The sequence below is a fragment of the Geotrypetes seraphini genome, chromosome 3, assembly GCF_902459505.1.
Source record: "Geotrypetes seraphini chromosome 3, aGeoSer1.1, whole genome shotgun sequence".
Lineage (NCBI taxonomy): Eukaryota > Metazoa > Chordata > Amphibia > Gymnophiona > Dermophiidae > Geotrypetes > Geotrypetes seraphini.
Genome location: NC_047086.1, coordinates 107,758,765 through 107,775,821, shown reverse-complemented (window position 1 = coordinate 107,775,821; position 17,057 = coordinate 107,758,765). Strand labels below are relative to the sequence as shown.

The window sequence follows — 17,057 nt, the reverse complement described above, 5'->3', positions numbered from 1 at the left end:
TAAGGTGCCCAACTGCTCTATTGGCATGTCTATGTGGTCAGTCCATTTCAATGCTGGCCCTTCCCACATCCAAATGATCTGGAACTGGATGTTTTGAACTTGGACAGTTTTGTGGTCAGAAATGGCAAATAAAGTTGGATGTCCTAAGAGTGGACATCCTGGCAGCCATGATGTCTAAGTAGGCAATTTAAAAAAAAAAAATTGAGACATCTTGCAGTGTTGCCGATTTTGAAAATGGCCATTTCTTTGCCTCTGCCTTTGGACATCTTGTGGTAAATGCCTAAAGTTGGACTTAGAGGTTCTATCAAACTGGCTCTCCTTTAGCCACGTTTATTCACGCCAGCAAAGAAATGTAGCAAATTGGTGAGGCAAGACCTCCCTTGGCTGAACCCATTTTGACTCTCTCATTAAACCATGTTTGTCTACGTATTCCATAATTTTATTTTTTTATAATGGTTTGAACTATTTTTCTTGGCACTGAAGTCAGGCTCACCGGTCTGTAATTTCCTGGATCACCTCTAGAAAACTTTTTAAATATTGGTATTAAATGTACAGAGCTGAATACACCTTTCAGCACTATAGAAATGATAAATAGTAGCAGTAGTAGTGGTGTAACATTTGTTGGAGGTTGTGGTAAAGCAGTTAGCAAGTTGAATTAAAAAAAAAAAAAAAAGGCTTAGATATATACAGTATGTTCCTGAAAAAAAAAATATCAATAGACTGCTATTAAGGTAGACTGGAAAGCTGCTGCTTATCCCTGGAGCTAAGTAACATGGAATGTTGCTAATTTTTGGGATCATGCCAAGTACTTGTACCTAGATTGGCTACTGGATAGTGGGCTTCATGGATCTTTGTTCTGACCCAGTATAGCAACTTATTTATTTATTTGCACACACTTGATATAAGTAGTTCACAAGAGAAAAAGGTAACTGAAGGTTGTCTCCTGTATAATGTTGAGTCATAAATGGAAAAGCAGGGAAAAGTAGAAGAGAGCAACATGTGAGGACCATAAGGTCTGTGAAGGGGTGTAGAGGACTAATATAAGAACATAAGAATAACCGTACTGGGTCACTGGGTCAGACTAATGGTCCATTTAGCCAACCCAAATTAGAAATACCTGGTAGAAACCCAGATAATAGCAATATTCCATGCTACCAATCCCAGGGCAAGCAGTGGCTTCCCTCATGTCTGTCTCAATAGCAGACTATGAATTTTCCTCCAAGAACTTGCCCAAACCATTAAAAAAAAAAAAATCCAGCAATGCTAACCACTGTTAACACATTCTCTGACAACAGGTTCCAGAGCTTATTGAGTGGAAAATATTTCCCCCTATTTGTTTTAAAAGTATTTCCCAGTAGTTTCATTGAGTGTTCCCTGGGCTTTGTACTTTTTGAAAGAGTGAAAAATTGATTCACTTTTACCCATTCTACACCACTCAGGATTTTGTAGACTTCAACTGTATCTCCCCTCAGCCATCTCTTTTCTAAACTTAAGAGCCCTAACCTATTCAGCCTTTCCTCATACGAAAGGAGTTCCATCCTCTTTATCATTTTGTTCACTCTTCTTTGAACCTTTTCTAATGTCATTACATCTTTCTTGAGATAAACAGCAACCAGAACTGAGTGCAATACTCGAGGTCTGATTTGATATGCAATCTGGAGTAGAGGGAAGAGGAGGTTCTTTTGGGAACCAAGGAAAGAAGTATGAAATGGATATGTGCAAAGACTGGGAGTCAAAGTTCAGAAATTAATAAGGGTTAAATACAATTGAATTGATGAGCCTTATGAAGTAATTTGACTCCAGTTGATTGTACTACACTTCTCCCTCCGTATTCACAGGGGATGAGGGCAGAACATAGCCATGAATACCGAAAAACCGTGAATAACTTTTTGCATGTTATTCGTGGTTTTTTAGTAAAATAGACCTAAAAAGATAGTAAACCATGAATAACCCGACCTGTGATTTGCTCCATATAACGCCGGGAACAGCGATTTCCTTCAGGAACCACCGGGAGCAGCGATTTCCAATGTGAAACGCTGGGTTCAGTGATGAAAATTAGGGGATGGGGTCAGCAGCCGAAAAATCACAAAGAAGCGAATCTGCAGATATGGAAACCACGGATATGGAGGTAGAAGTATAATTATAATCGTTTGAGAGATGTCGGTGTTAAACCTGACTACAGAGAGCTGCAATAATCCAGGTGGGTGATTACAAAGGCAATGCCAGATTACCAAGGTAATGCTAGATTTACTAATCATTTCTATAACACTACTGGAGTATGCAGCACTTTTTCTGTCATTAGTGGGCTCACAATCTAGGGGCTCCTTGTACAAAGCCAAGGTAGTGATTCTTCCATGGCAAATGCACAGAAGTCTATTCAATTCCTATGGGCTTCAGTGTATTTACTGTAAGAGAATCATTTGTTTTATACCTGGGGCAATAGAGAATTGAACCCAGTTCCCTAGGAGCTTAGTCAACTGCACTAACCATTATGCTACACTTCCACTTGACTTCACTTGTTAGGAATTTTTTGAAAATGTTCATATATTTAAAAATAAAAATCCCCTGCTCTAAAATATGAATTATATAAATGTAATTTTCTGCTCTATAAAACTCAGCAGTACCTTTCTAAACCAAACAAAAGGATATTTGTGCATTTTGAGATAAAATCTGAAAATCACTGAATTTCTGCAACCGGATAAAAAATTTCAACAACATGTAATTAAACTATAGAATTCGTTACCGGAGAATGTGGTGAAATCAGTTAGCTTTGCAAGGTTTAAAAAAAAAGTTTGGATAATTTCTGAAAAGAGAAGTCCATAGGCCATTATTGAGATGGCTTGGGAAAATCCACTGCTTATTCCTAGGATAAGCAGCATAAAATCTGTTTTACTACTTGGGATCTAGCTAGGTACTTATGACCTGGATTGGCCACTGTTGGAAAAGGATATTGGGCTTGATGGACCTTCGGTTTGTCCTAGTATGGCAATTCTTATGCTCTTATGCTGTATACCAGTGGTTCTCAACCTCCAGGCCAGTCGGGTTTTCAGGATAGCCCTAATGAATATGCATGGAGCAGATTTGCATGCCTGGCACCTCCATTATATGCAGATCTCTCTCCTCATATTCAATAGGGCTATCCTGAAAACCCGACTGACCTGGGCGTTCTCCAGGACAGGGTTGGGAACCACTGCTGTATACCAAAATATAATATGCCAGAATTTATGGTGGGGGCCAACTGTCATTATAGGTCAGTAGTTCTCAAACCTGTCCTGGGGGACCCCCAGTCAGTCAGGTTTTCAAGATATCCCTAATGAATTTGCATGAGAGAGATTTGCATATAATGGAAGTGACAGGTATGCAAATTTCACTCATGCATATTCATTAGGGATATCTTGAAAACCTGACTGGCTGGGGGTCCCCCAGGACAGGTTTGGGAATCACTGTTATAGGTCAATAGCCCAGAAGCATAAGATCTCATGATTTCCCTCTTCCTAAAGCATTTTCTACGTCAGTTAGAGAAACGGAAACAGCTGCAATGTAGAAAAGGAAACACGTTCAAAAAGCTCCAGTGTAGCTGGGGTTAAAAAAATATTTGAAAAATCATAGTAGAGGAAAAGTCCATTACCCGTTATTAAGGTAGATTTGGGGAAAGTTACTGCTTATCCCGGAGGAGTAGGTAGCATAGAATCTAGCACTTTTTGGGGATCCTGTCACATACTTGTGACCTGGATTGGCCACTTATTAGAAACAGGGATACTGGGCTTTATGGACCTTTTTTTGTTGTGGCCCAATATGGCAGTTCTTACATCCTTATTTCCAAAATAACTTTTGGTAGACTGTTGTAAAAAGGCAGAAAATCATGACTTGGTGGAGGCCCTCTACTGCCTCTAATTTCTTTTATTTCTTTTCTTTTATGGTTCTCAAATTATTACCTTTGCCTTCTTAAGTCCTAATGATTAATTATATACTGTATATTGGAAGAACTCTGCCCTGCTAGCTGAGAAATCTCTGACAGGATTTAACATATTGGTTTAATAAGGGCTCATTTATACAGTACATTTTCAAAGCCTACATCCTTGGGATCTTGTGTGCATTTCATACAGCCGGTTTAAAAAAACAATTTGTATTGAGTTTTCCATTTGTCTAGACACAGTCCATAAAATCAATGTGACTATAATCAACTCAAACAAATTACTCTAGTCATCCAGTTTTTAAATTTTTTTCTGACTTTTCACATGACTGATGCCTTCTCTGATTAGAATTTTAAGAATAACATTTTGATTTTGGACCATCCCTTTGCCTACAGAAATTCTTTGGAATAGTTATTTTTAAACAACTATGTTTCCATTTAAAAAAAATTCAGACCTCAAAATCTGCCTAAATACTTTATTATTCCATTACTTATACTGTATTTCAAAAAGTTCATGAAATCCCATTCATGCCTCTGTTATCGTCTGCATTTTTACTTATGCCTATTTTCTCTCATATACTTCTTCTGTTTACATGCTACTTCCAATGCAATGTATTTTGCTCAAAAAGTCATGTGTGTTATGCTTTAAGAAATGGACAATTGTATTTCATATTTTGTTAGTTCAAATCTCCCTGATAGAAGAAAAACAACAACTTTCCCAAGTTATGGTTCAAATCCTCACAACGCTATAAACTCAGCTTTGAAAATTCACTGACTGTTCAATAAAACTAACACAATCAACCAACAGTAAAATACTAATTAAACACCTTAAAATCTTGCATCAGGTAACCAAATCCAAACCAGATTTAAATACTCTAACAAGTCACAACCAACACACAAAGGTCTTACTTCAACCAGAAAAACCCCTCAACTCAACTGTACAACCAACATAAAACCCCAGAATGTTTTCCTTGGTTACCAGGGCAACCAGCAGGCACATGCATACCTGGGCCAATGTGTCCTAGAATTTTGCAAGTAATCTCTTCATGAGAATAAAACTACCTCAACCTCAGAAAGAAAAATGTTTTTAATCCCACAATGGTTACATTTATACAGGCTTAAAAATGAATGTTGCCCTCAACATTCTACTTACCATTACCACCTTTTCAAAATCAACCCAACATCTTTTTTAAAAAAATTATCAAACACAACTCACATAGAATAGAAAAAATGTTGACTCTTATTTATTCCATAATAAAATTGTCTTTAAGGAATCCAGAACATATACCTTAGTTTGATCTAGAGAACCTGCGTACATTAGTTTCACATTTGCCATTCAAATAATCAGTTACATTTGGGACTTTTTTATGAGCTTTGTATAAATTGTATACAACAATACCTCACAAAGTGATCATACCAGATAATTACTTCAATTTAAAAAATTCTGTATTCAACACCCAATCTATCCTTTGGGATCAGAGTCTTTTTGCAACTACCATTATGCAGTCCTTCTAGGCCCATGTCCTTCAACATTTGTTTTTGTTTTGTTTTTTTCTCTTTTGTACTATTTCATTAACTGCCTTTGACTTGCCTTCAAATCTGTGTTCAGACAAGTCACTTTCATTCCATAATAGACTCTTCCTTCTCTTCTTAAAATTGTAGTTCAGTCTCTCTTTCCCTTTGAGTATTCCTCTGCGCTCCACTCCTTCCATGCCCTGCCGTGCCTTCCCTGCCCCCCCCCCACACCACACTCATACCCTCCCTTCCCCTGTACCTATTTAAATCTTCGCCAGTGTGAGCAACTTCTTCGGCCTGCTGCTCGCAGCAGCGTTGGATTTCCCTCTGATGTCACTTCTTGGCCCCGAGTCCCAGAAGTGATTTCAGAGGGGAGACAGGCTGGTGTGAGCAACAGGCCAGAGAAATTGCTTGTGATCACGATCTGCACACAACCTGCCCCTGATCACGTCCCCTTTTAGATTCACATACTGGACGTGGCACATAACACTGTGTGCAAACATCTATCAAACATCTATCAAACATCTATCAAACAGAAGTTGTTTGCATAACTTCTAATTGATATAATTAGCATCAGTTAACAGATGTTAACTGGCAATTATTGGCACTGATTAAGCCAATTAGAGGGGAATTCATCAATAGGTACCAACAATTAGCATGCGCTAAACACTGAGATGCCCATTATATTCCTATGGGCATCTTAGCATTTAGCGCACGTTAAATCACTTAGCAACTGCTGATGAGTTCCCCTTAATGTGAGCTTGATTTTGTTTAGTTTTCTTTTATTTGTTGCTGGGAAATTTATTGTTCTTTTTAAAATTTTTTTAAATTATTTATTCATTTGCTACAAATTATATAACAAACTCAGGAATATCCAATTACCATCATCAACATAAGAGGAAAATAAAATCATTCAGCGATCTAGTCCACATTATCTGGCCAGCAGTACCGGGAAGGGGTAAAACACGGACCTGACGGATCTAAAACCGCACGTCCTTAAAAATCTGAGGTCCGTGCCACTTGTAGTTAGTTTCTGGCTCTGACAGACCTCGATGACAATTTAACGCTGACGGATCCATCTCAGCATAGGGAGGGAAAAGTATTAGGATCCATCAACACTAAAATGTCATCGAGGTCTGTCAGAGCCAGAGACTAGTGCTGGAGCAGCTCTAAAACGAATCCTTTAAACTGGTTTCCTGCAGCCCCAGTAAATTTAAAAATCTGAGGTCCGCGGCTCTGACAGACCTCTATGACATTTTAGCGCTGACGGATCCTAATACTTTTCCCTCCCTATGCTGAGACGGATTCATCAGCGCTAAATTGTCATCAAGATCTGTCAGAGTCAGAAACTAGCTACAAGTGCCAGATTTGTAAGGACGTGCGGTTTTAGATCCGCGAGGTCCGTCAGGCCCATGAGGTCCGCGTTTTACCCCTTCCCAGCAGTACCTTTCCTTTAGCAAAATAAATTTAGTATAGGGAAAACACATTTTAACTTCTAAGCAGGCAGAATGTGGCATCTATACATCTGTACATTTCTTCAATTATCCTCCCTAGTTGGAAAATGAAACTCCAAAAATATAAATACTATTTGAACTGGTTTATCTTTTAGAAAACCTTCTAACTTGACTGAGTCTAAAAAGACATATTTATCACTTGCATATGATATAAGGCATTTGCAGGGAAATTTTAAGAAGAAGTTCGCACCCACTGCTAAGGCATTAGGCCTAAGTGCCAGGAACTGCTTCCTCTTCATTTGGGTCTGCTTAGAAACATCAGGAAATATAAGAATTCGTTGGCCACAGAACAGGGCCTGATTTTCGGTAAAGTATAATTTCAAAATAGTTTGTTTTTCTAACTCCATTTTGAAAACTACCAAAAGTGTAGCACGTTTTGTAATCGTGTCTTTAGATGACTCAAGAAACTGAGAAAGGTCTAGACTATCTGGAGAGACTAATTTATCAATTTCCCCTTCCGTTCCCTCCTCCCTAGAAGCCTTCAGAACATAATAGAGGTTATCAGTTTAAAAATTATCTACCTCAGAGTATTGCAAAATCTCCCTCATATACATTCTTACTAGCTCCAAAGGGGATAGGAAGTGCATAATCGGGAAATTCAAGAAACGAAGATTCCTAACTCTCATATAATTCTCCATTTTTTCTATTTTAGCATGAAACAATACACTCTCTTTAATATTAGATAGAGCTGTACTTTATAGATTACCCACAGACTTATCCAATTTATCTAATTTATTTCCTAGCTCTATTTGATTATTATGCTCATTCATTTTAACTGTTGCATCTGAGGAAAACTGACATAATTTCAAAACTGTGTTTTGCAAAGTAGACTCGGTTCTATTAACAGTTAGCCATATATCATTTAAAGTGATAACTTTGTCCTTAGGAAGAACATCAAGGGTTGACTCCTTAACCATCTGAACAGGGGTCAATCCTTTAGTCTTCACATCACTTGTTTGCTCCTCTATATTAGGTCCAGTTATATCAAAAGTTTGTGAGGAAGAGGCTACATCTTCAGCATTGGAGGGTGTCTCTACTCTTCCAACAGAGGTTAACGGCTGGGGAGGTGGTGAAGGACCTCCAGAGGAAAGGGAAGCTGAATGCATGCTTAAAGTTACCTGCTCTTCTATCCTTGGTGGAGCCGGAGCCGAAAGAAACGGAGCCAAACTTGTTCTTTGTAAGATTGCTCTGTTTTTGTTGAAAAAGATTAGTAAAAAAAATTGGGAAAAAAATAAAACCACAGAGACTTGGCAATACAGAATTCCAGAAGACAAAGGACACTACAGATACACTACAGATAAAAAGGATCCTTGAAAGATACAATTCTTTATGAAAAACCAGACATGGCCAGCTTGCGTCAGGAGTATACCTAAGATAATAAATAAATGCATTTATTTATTTTCCGAGAACTCTCTATATCATCTTTGTGTACATATTTAGAGCAAAGTGCTTACAATCTATATAGGTAATAGAAAAGGACTACAATTTTGAATAGGAAAGAATTGGTCAGTTTAAAAAAAAAAAAATACCTTTTTCAAGTACCTGCATCAGGGTTGTGATTTGCTTTCACATCTCTGATGCTGCATTGGTGAAACAAGAGGGTTTTTGAGTACAATACTTTGGTGGACATTTGAATTTGAGTTAAGTCAACTTTTTTTTTTTAACACAAATTTTACTGGTTTGTTTATTAATAGATGATTTTTTTTAAAATGCCATAGGCTTTTTTCTCCACTCCCTAGTGAGCCAATACCTGTTTTTTGCAATGCGTTTCCTGTTAGGGGCTTTTTGCACTGAGGTCAGCCTTGAAATTGGTGAGAGGTTTTGAAGTTGAAACCGCTATACTTACTAGCATAGAGTGCGGTAATATTTTGATTGCTAAGTGTCTTGTACCTGTTCACAGTTCCTTCCTTCCTACTACTTATGGGGAATTTAGGAAACACCTAAAAACATATCTTTTCCTGAAGTATTTAGACAACTAACCTGTACAATCCTATTCCACAATAACTGATCTCTAGCGCTGTGATTTGAGGATCAAGAGTGGGTGCAGAGTGATGGGGGGCTAGAAGTGGCCATCAAGTGAACTGAGTCTTGCTCAGACTTCCTTCTTGGTGAAGACAGGATGAATGGCATGGAAGGAGAGTCACCATGGAGGCAGTCATCTGTCTGCGTGCCTTTGTGTTTAACAGAGTTCTTCGGAAGTGAGCTGCCCACCAACATGATTGCTCGACCCTTATTCCCATCATGGTGCTCAGCAGAATCTTCCTTAGAAAACGTAAAGGACCCTTCTCCTTCATGACTTTTAACCCTTATGGTAGGATCATATGAGGGACTATGGTCTTGTACCTTTTTTTGCACTCAAAAACCACCAGGTCCTTGCATTGCTTGTGACAATTCATTCCACAATCTTTGCTTCTGTATCCTTGCTTGATAACACCCCAAAGAAAGCCTGCACAGTTATCACAAAAGGTGGGCCTCAGGTATGTAGTCTCCTGGAAGTTATGAGGAAAGCCCAGTCCTAGTTTGGAGTACATAGAGTTGGCTCTCATGAAGTAATCTGTAATCTCCTCCCTGCTCACCAAGCCTTCCCGATCCTTCTTCATGACACAGAAGGCAGCAATCTTCTCAAACTCCTCTTGAGAAATGTATCCATCTTGATCGTGGTCGTAGTTCTTGAAGACTGAATCTACCATCCTCTGCACATGCTTACTGATGATCTTGGGATCTGTTTTTGGAGCTACTCCTGAAGTCCAGTCTGCCAAAACAGGTGATTTGGAAGGAGTCGCAGGCGGGGCCCTGTGGATTTGTGGCTCTTGGGCATAGGAGAGCTCATAAATTTCATCTTCAGTGTAGAACAGATCAAGAGAAAGCGTGAGCAGATGCACCAGGTCTTTGTTGACATCTAGACATGGTACCACCTGCTGAAGCTGGATGAGGTCATTGATGTGAACGTAAAGTGCATACAGCTTCGGCATATTCAAGATTTTGTCTTTTAGATAATTGGGCTTAGCCTCATGCAGTGAGATCAGGTCCTTCAGGTGCACACCCAAGATAGGGATCTTGAAGCTACTGCATTCATGCCCGCCGATAGTTATCATAGTTTCTGCAGGAGGACAGTAACTCAGTCATCTCATTCAGCACCTTATTTGCCTCATGGGGAACATGCATACTTGTCTCTTTGAGCCTGAAGATCGAGCTGTGACATAGTCCTCCAGTCACTGCCATCAATGTGTTAAAATTCTGCAGCTGGTAGAGTTTCTGGGCGACATGAATGAACTTTGTAAAGACTTCAGCACGTAGCTGTGGGGTTGGCCTGCTGAGCACCATAAGCTGTACCCATTGAGAGATTCCATTGCACAGGGCAATCAATCGCTCCATTGCAGCATTCTCCTTCACACAGTTATGCACAATGTAATTCTGGTAATCTAAGAATGATATCCTTCGGAAGGATTTGAATTCCAGGTATGTGAGTTGTTCAGCCAGTTCCTCAGGCTCCAAGTCGTCAAATAGGAGGGAGACCTTTTGCTTCTTACTACTGGTAGCCATTATCCTTTTAGTAATTTTCCAAGACCATTCTTAGGAACTTATCTGATTCATGTCCATTAAGAGCCAGTGTATTTCCTGGCCATGGGCTTGCGCCGCAGCCGAAAGTCTTCCATGGCTTCTAGAAGGCTCTTGTCTACCCTGAATCTCATCCAGAGTTCAGTGATCCAATACCTTACAAAGTAGCAGATCTTGAGACAGAGCAGCGAAGATGACATCCTCAGAGCTTCCTGATAAAGATCTCTGACTTTATGTAGTAGGTCTGTAGAGGACATAAAAAAACGATGCATTATGAGTAGGAGCTGAAGTTGCTCATTGTTTCCACACAAATTCCCATCAGAATTAGAAACATGGAAAAATGATGATAGATAAAGGCCAAATGGCCCGTCTAGTCTGCCCATCTGCAGTAACCATTATCTCTTTCTCTTTACTGTTAGCTGGTTCTAATTACATGCATTATAGGTTTAGTCAGACAGCACGTTGTTAGCTGGTGCTAACAAGTGTCACTGGTTTCGTTTCATTGCTGGCTGGTTCTAGCAACCAGAATTATAGGGTTTGTTTGACAGCACATTGTTAGCTGGTGCTACCAAGTGCTATCAGTTTCGTTTCTTCGTACGCTGTTAGCTGGTACTAACACAAATTACTGGATTACTTTAATAATATATCGTACATTGTTAGCTGGTCCTAACACGAAGTCTAGGGGTAGTTTCAATAATACATTGTTAGCCACTAACTAACGACTCAACTGATAAGAGCTTTTTGACTTTAATCATCACTTTTTGCCATTTTAATCATCACTGTCAGCAATTTCAAGCCATCGGCCAGTAAAAGCCTGTTTGTCACATGGTATTCTTGCAAAATAATGTACTTTTATATTCTATTCTTCAACAACAGCTGTTAATAACTAGCTTCTAACCTTGTTAATTCTACTTAATTTGTAACATCTTTTAACCATTGTAAACCGCAAAGAACTTCACGGTCCTACGGTATATAAACTGTTATTATTATTATTATTCTCCCTATGTTCTCCATCTGGACATATTCCATGAAATGGCATTCAGCTACTTGGGCCCTAAAATCTGGAACACTATTCCACCTCACATCTAAACTAAACCCTCCTATGCAAAATTGAAATCACTACTGAAAACTGATCTGTTTTGCTAAACTGACTCCACCTTAACTTCCTAGACCTCTCTACTGTCTCTTCCCCCTTTTGATTTTATTGTAAACTCATAGTTGCCATCATTGGACCCCTTGCAGTAGATCAAATACTGTAAACAAATAAATAAAAATACATTATTCTGTTGCCTTTTGGTTCTGAGGATTTTTGCTACCCTCAAATTATGAAAGGCATTTCTATTTTCAACAAACGTTGTTGATCACATTTATTTGTATTGTAGTTGGAGACAAATAGGCTTATTACTAAGATCATTTGATTGCGTAACATGAAAGGTGTATCTCATTTTGCAAAACAGTTGATATTGGAAGTCTTTTTTTATTTTAATAAAGGTTGTATGAAACCTAGCAAGACAGCATACAATCTGTGGAAGCAGTATGGACATTTTACTCTGGAACAGGGGACATACCCAGACACTCAGGTTTTTGAATATCCAAATGAATGAGATATTGTCGATTTGTATACAGTGAATGTAGTGCATGCAAATTTATTTTATCTACTGCATATTTATTATGGGTGTCCTGAAAACCTGACTGGCTGGGTGTGTCCTGAAGAATGGGTTGAGAGCCACTGCTATAGGTTGCTTGTTGCAGGTTTCCAGGTCTCACTACATTTGTCAGATAGAAACCGAGATTTCAGGCACCATGCTGTGGCTTTCTTCAGAGTACGCCGTGAGGTCTGCAGTTTGTCTTTGTAAATAGTGGGCTCACTGACCTGATTGGGAACAGGGCAGTCCACCAATTTTGAATTTTGGCGGGAAACTCAGTTGATGTTACAAGTTTCTGATGAGATCTGATGAGATCTGTCTGCATTGCTGCCTGTTCCACCACTGAAATCTGACCATTTGAATGGACCTTTTCTGACTTTGGTCCTTGGCTATTGAATACATTATCACCTCATATTTGGGATGGGCTTGATTATTCAAGCCTTTCATAGAGAAAGTGGAAAGAGACAGATTCTTCAAACTTTCGACAACTACAAGAACGAGAGGGCATTCCAAAAAATTAAAAGGAGACAGATTCAGAACCAATGCTAGGAAGTTCTTCTTCACCCAACGGGGATAGAAGGGTATAGATAGAGAGCTAGTATACAGGTCCTGGACCTGATGGGCCGCCGCGTGAGCAGACTGCTGGGGCATGATGGACCTCAGGTCTGACCCAGCAGAGGCACGGCTTATGTTCTTATGTAAAACATATTTGTTTGAATTGACTTTTGGTGTAAATTCTTACAATTTTAGATAATTTGGCAATTCAATTTCTAGTTTTTATTCTAGGTGGAATATATGTCTGATTTACATTACAGATTGTTTTATGTTTCTTATGCTACTATGCACATTGAACCATCTGTGGAAACAGTGGAACAGAAGTCCAAGAATAAAGATAAAGCTGTTTACCTCATGCTGAACTTTCAATTTTTTGAAAAATTCAGAAGAAATATAAATAAGGATGCCAATGTACTACGTTATTTTCCTCTATAAAGATACATTGTAACCTGCTGTAGCACAATAAATCACATCAAAATGTCACTAAGCAATATGGAGTTCCTGTGGTACAGAAATAAGCAGAAATGGTAAAAACGATTTATTTTTGTTAGTGCTGTAATTTGATAAAGTGGCGGAGTGCAAATCTACAAATGCCTGAGCAAACAAAACTATATCAATTGTAATGAGTCTAGCTATGAAATATGTATTGTGTCTAAAGCCATGTCCGGTAATGGGGAAAGAGTATCAGGGGAAGGGCAGTATTTATGACAGTTTGTGCGCTCATCTTTAATCACAGTTGACACAGGGAGAGTGCTAGAGTTGGCACATTTGCATTTCAGCAAGGCTTATTACAAGATTTTACACAGGCACTTATAAATAAGCTGAGTTCCCTTGGTGTTGGTCCTAAAGTGACTGGGTTAGAAAATGGTTGACTGGAAGCCAACAAACAGTACAAGTAAATGGAATTCAGTTGTCAGAAGAATAGGTCCTTGGAATGATTGCTTTCAAAAAATTTTTTTATTATTTGAAATTAGAACGGCTGTCAGGAAAAGTTTTCCCCCTTTGTGGAACTAGATTAGCATATCAATATCCTCATAGATGTGTTACTAATAATTTATTTAAAAAATATCTATTGGCCTCAGCCTCACCACTCCACCGCTATTTATAACTTTACAGCATGAAGAATTATGTGGACCTTCATCACTGGCCTACACATAATTTTATGATAAAGTTTTAACTTTTTTTCTTTTTAAATATTTGTTTCCACTATTCAATAAATATTTCATATAATAATTTACTTCTTTAGCAAGGGTCTTTCTAAAATAAAGGAAAAACAGTCCATATTTTATTTAGACATGCCTTCCCTTTCAAATCTTATATCATAGCATTTTAAACCAACAGCATTTAGAAAATACCTCACCGTGGCCGTTGTTGTCATCCAACCCACAATTTATTTAGAGAGCAAGATGGCAGTGGCATCTTTCTACATTCTTTAAATATCATGTGAATTAAACAGCTGATATCCTCTGTCTCTCATTGGACAGAACATATAGTGGGAGGGGCCTTTGGCACATGGGCCAGTCAGGCTCTAGGATCCTGTGTGTTGGGCAGGGGAGGGACGGGCCCGCCTCATTTGGACGGAGGTGGGCCTGCGGGCTGGACGGTGAGAGGACCCGTTCGGCCAACTTGCAGGTAAGCCCGGGGGGGGGTTCTGGGGTGGGGGGGTTCATTGGGGGGATCCAGCAGGAGGGGTTGGGCACCCTCCTGCTGGCAATATTCAGGGGGATGCAAGTTCTGTCAGCAGGAGGGGTTGGGCACCCTCCTGCCGCGATCGTCGGGAGGGGTTGGGGAGGGGAGACTGGCGGCCGTAACCACGGCCGCTATACTAATTGCAACAGGGAGATTCCTTGCTGCAATTAAGTATAGCAGCCGTGTCTATACAAACCCGATTCTGTAACCGGCGTCTGCAACATGGATGTCAGTTACAGAATCGGGTTTACTTTGGGTGGGTGTAGGCCCGATTCTGTAAAGGACGCCTGGGATGGGCGTCCTATACAGAATCTGGGCCTCTGTCACAGGGATATTAGAGGTATCTGTTCTAACTCAGAGTGACCAACCTCAAACTTTATCAATTTGTAAGGTGAAATCCCATGATTCAGGCTTTTCGTGAATTAGTGATAGTAGCACTAGTAAAGCTTGAACATAGAAACATGATGGCAGATGAAGGCCACATGGCCCATCTAGTCTACCCATCCGCAGTAACCATTATCTCTTTCTCTCTCCGAGAGATCCCATATGCCTGTCCTAGGCCATCTTGAATTCAGATATAGTCTTTGTCTCCACCACCTCTACTGGGAGACTGTCCCGTGCATCTACCACCCTTTTTTTGTAAAAAAGTATTTCCTTAGATAACTCCTGAGCCTATCACCTCTTAACTTCATCCTATGTCCTCTCATTGCAGAATTTTCTTTCATATGAGAGACTCAACTTATGCGCATTTACATTACGTAGGTATTTAAATGTCTCTATCATATCTCCTCTCTCCCTCTCCAACTCTATCCCACCCTTCATTCATCTATTTTACCTATACCCTTTCCCACAATGCATCATTCATGTACTCAAAATGCACCTTTTTATCATGCTTTTAACATGCATCTTCTGACATCTTTAATTAAAGTCTCAGCTATCAGTTATGTAGCCTTGAGTTGAGCATGAGTATAAAAGATGATTGCCTGTATTTCCTCCAATACATTTCCTTCTTGTCCTGCTTATGCTGATGGTCAGAAGCAATAAGTTGCTTAACATTTTATTTACTACTGCTTATAGCTGAGTGGAAGAACCTTCTTGATTTATTAGTGTGAAAACAATTCTGGTTTTACTCAGATTATTTCTACTCTTATCTCAGGGTTTATCATAGAATTTAATTATTATTCTTTCTTTCACTGCTGATTTATTTTGGTTTACAGCAAATATATCTCTGGCAATAAGGGTAAGATGTGAAAAATAATCAGAATACTCCATGTATACAGTGTGCATTCCTCACAGAATTATATCTTCCTCACTCTTTAACCATATACAGTAGATTGCCTGAGGTTGAAAGCTGACAATTTCTCTCTTTAAACTCATTCTCTCATCAAAAAGTACTCTCAAGCCCCATTCATTCATTCACACAAATAAACTATGCCTTGTCCCACCTTATTACCCCTAATCCTAACTCCACCACATAATCCAACAATGCCTCACCTATCTTTGGAGCATCAATCGTAATTAATATTTTTCTTTCTTTTGGACCTCTGTACCTGGTTATATCATTCAATAATTTATTTTGTTTTATCCTCATTTAGACATTCTCTTTTAAAATGTCATTTGCTTAATCTACAGTATGGAGTTAATTCTCAAAAGATTGGTGAAATTTAGGCACCAGAATGACATGAGCTAAAAGCAAATTCTATAATGGCAGTAGTGTTTGCAACCGCTATTATAGAATACTAGTGTAAGTTTAGGACTGGGTACTTATACTAACTCAGTAGCTGGCATAAATACTCATGCTTAACTGTAGGTTGTTAAGTATACAAAAGGCACTCCCAAACTGCTCATGCCTGTCCCAGGTCCCATGCCTCCCTTGAAGTTACATGCTCTGGAATTTGTGAGCAACTTATAGAATAGCAACTAAGGGCAGTTATGCCCTTAGTTGATAACTGGTGCTAATTAACATCAATTATATCCAAGAATTAGCTGTTAACACCAATTAACAGCCAATTATTGAATTAAGTTACACATGCAACTAACTTTATTCTATAACTTGGGTGTGCAAATTTACATGCTAGTTGGAAATTTGAGTGTGCAAATTAATAGAATTAGGGAGTACATCAACTTAGAATTTTATGAAGTATTATGCAAATGAATTTGAAAATGAGATCTTCCACTGTATCCCACTCCTCTTCCTCTTTTGCTCGGTGCATCAGTAATGCATGTCACTGATTCTGTCTGCGTATGAGAAATGTGGCTAGGAGAGTTAATTATTAACATGTATTAATGGACTAACACTTCACTTCATATTGTAAGTGGCAAAATCATGTTTAATTTACCATAACACATGTTAATATAAGTCACCATAGGCTGCATAATAAGGAAATGCAAAGCATGCAAGCACATGCAAAGCATCTCATTATGGAAATCAAATATCACAGCTTGTGTTACATTGTGCTGGTAACACATGGCCTGATGGTTCTGGGAACCATCATAGAAGACTGTTCTGGGTGGTGCTCTTCCCCTCTGTAAAGACTTCTCATCCCTGATAGACTCCCACTACCCTAATGATGCACTGAATATTTGTATTCCAACCCTAAAAGGCCTTCTGCCTCCCAAAGACCCCCCACTACCTATAGACCCTGTAGGATCTAATTCAGTCTAGGA

At 39.1% G+C, this 17,057-nt stretch overlaps 1 protein-coding gene across 1 annotated transcript; it reads right to left on the bottom strand.

Annotated features, from left to right (window-relative positions):
• Positions 1-8,973: 8,973 nt before the first annotated feature.
• Positions 8,974-10,835, bottom strand: LOC117357190 (RAS guanyl-releasing protein 1-like; the record flags this gene model as incomplete). Its single annotated transcript, XM_033937563.1, is given in 4 exon segments — positions 8,974-9,238; positions 9,286-10,017; positions 10,019-10,583; positions 10,586-10,835. Coding segments are annotated over 4 exon segments (1,812 nt in total), but the record flags the coding sequence as incomplete, so codon positions are not given.
• Between the last annotated feature and the right edge of the window lie 6,222 nt (positions 10,836-17,057).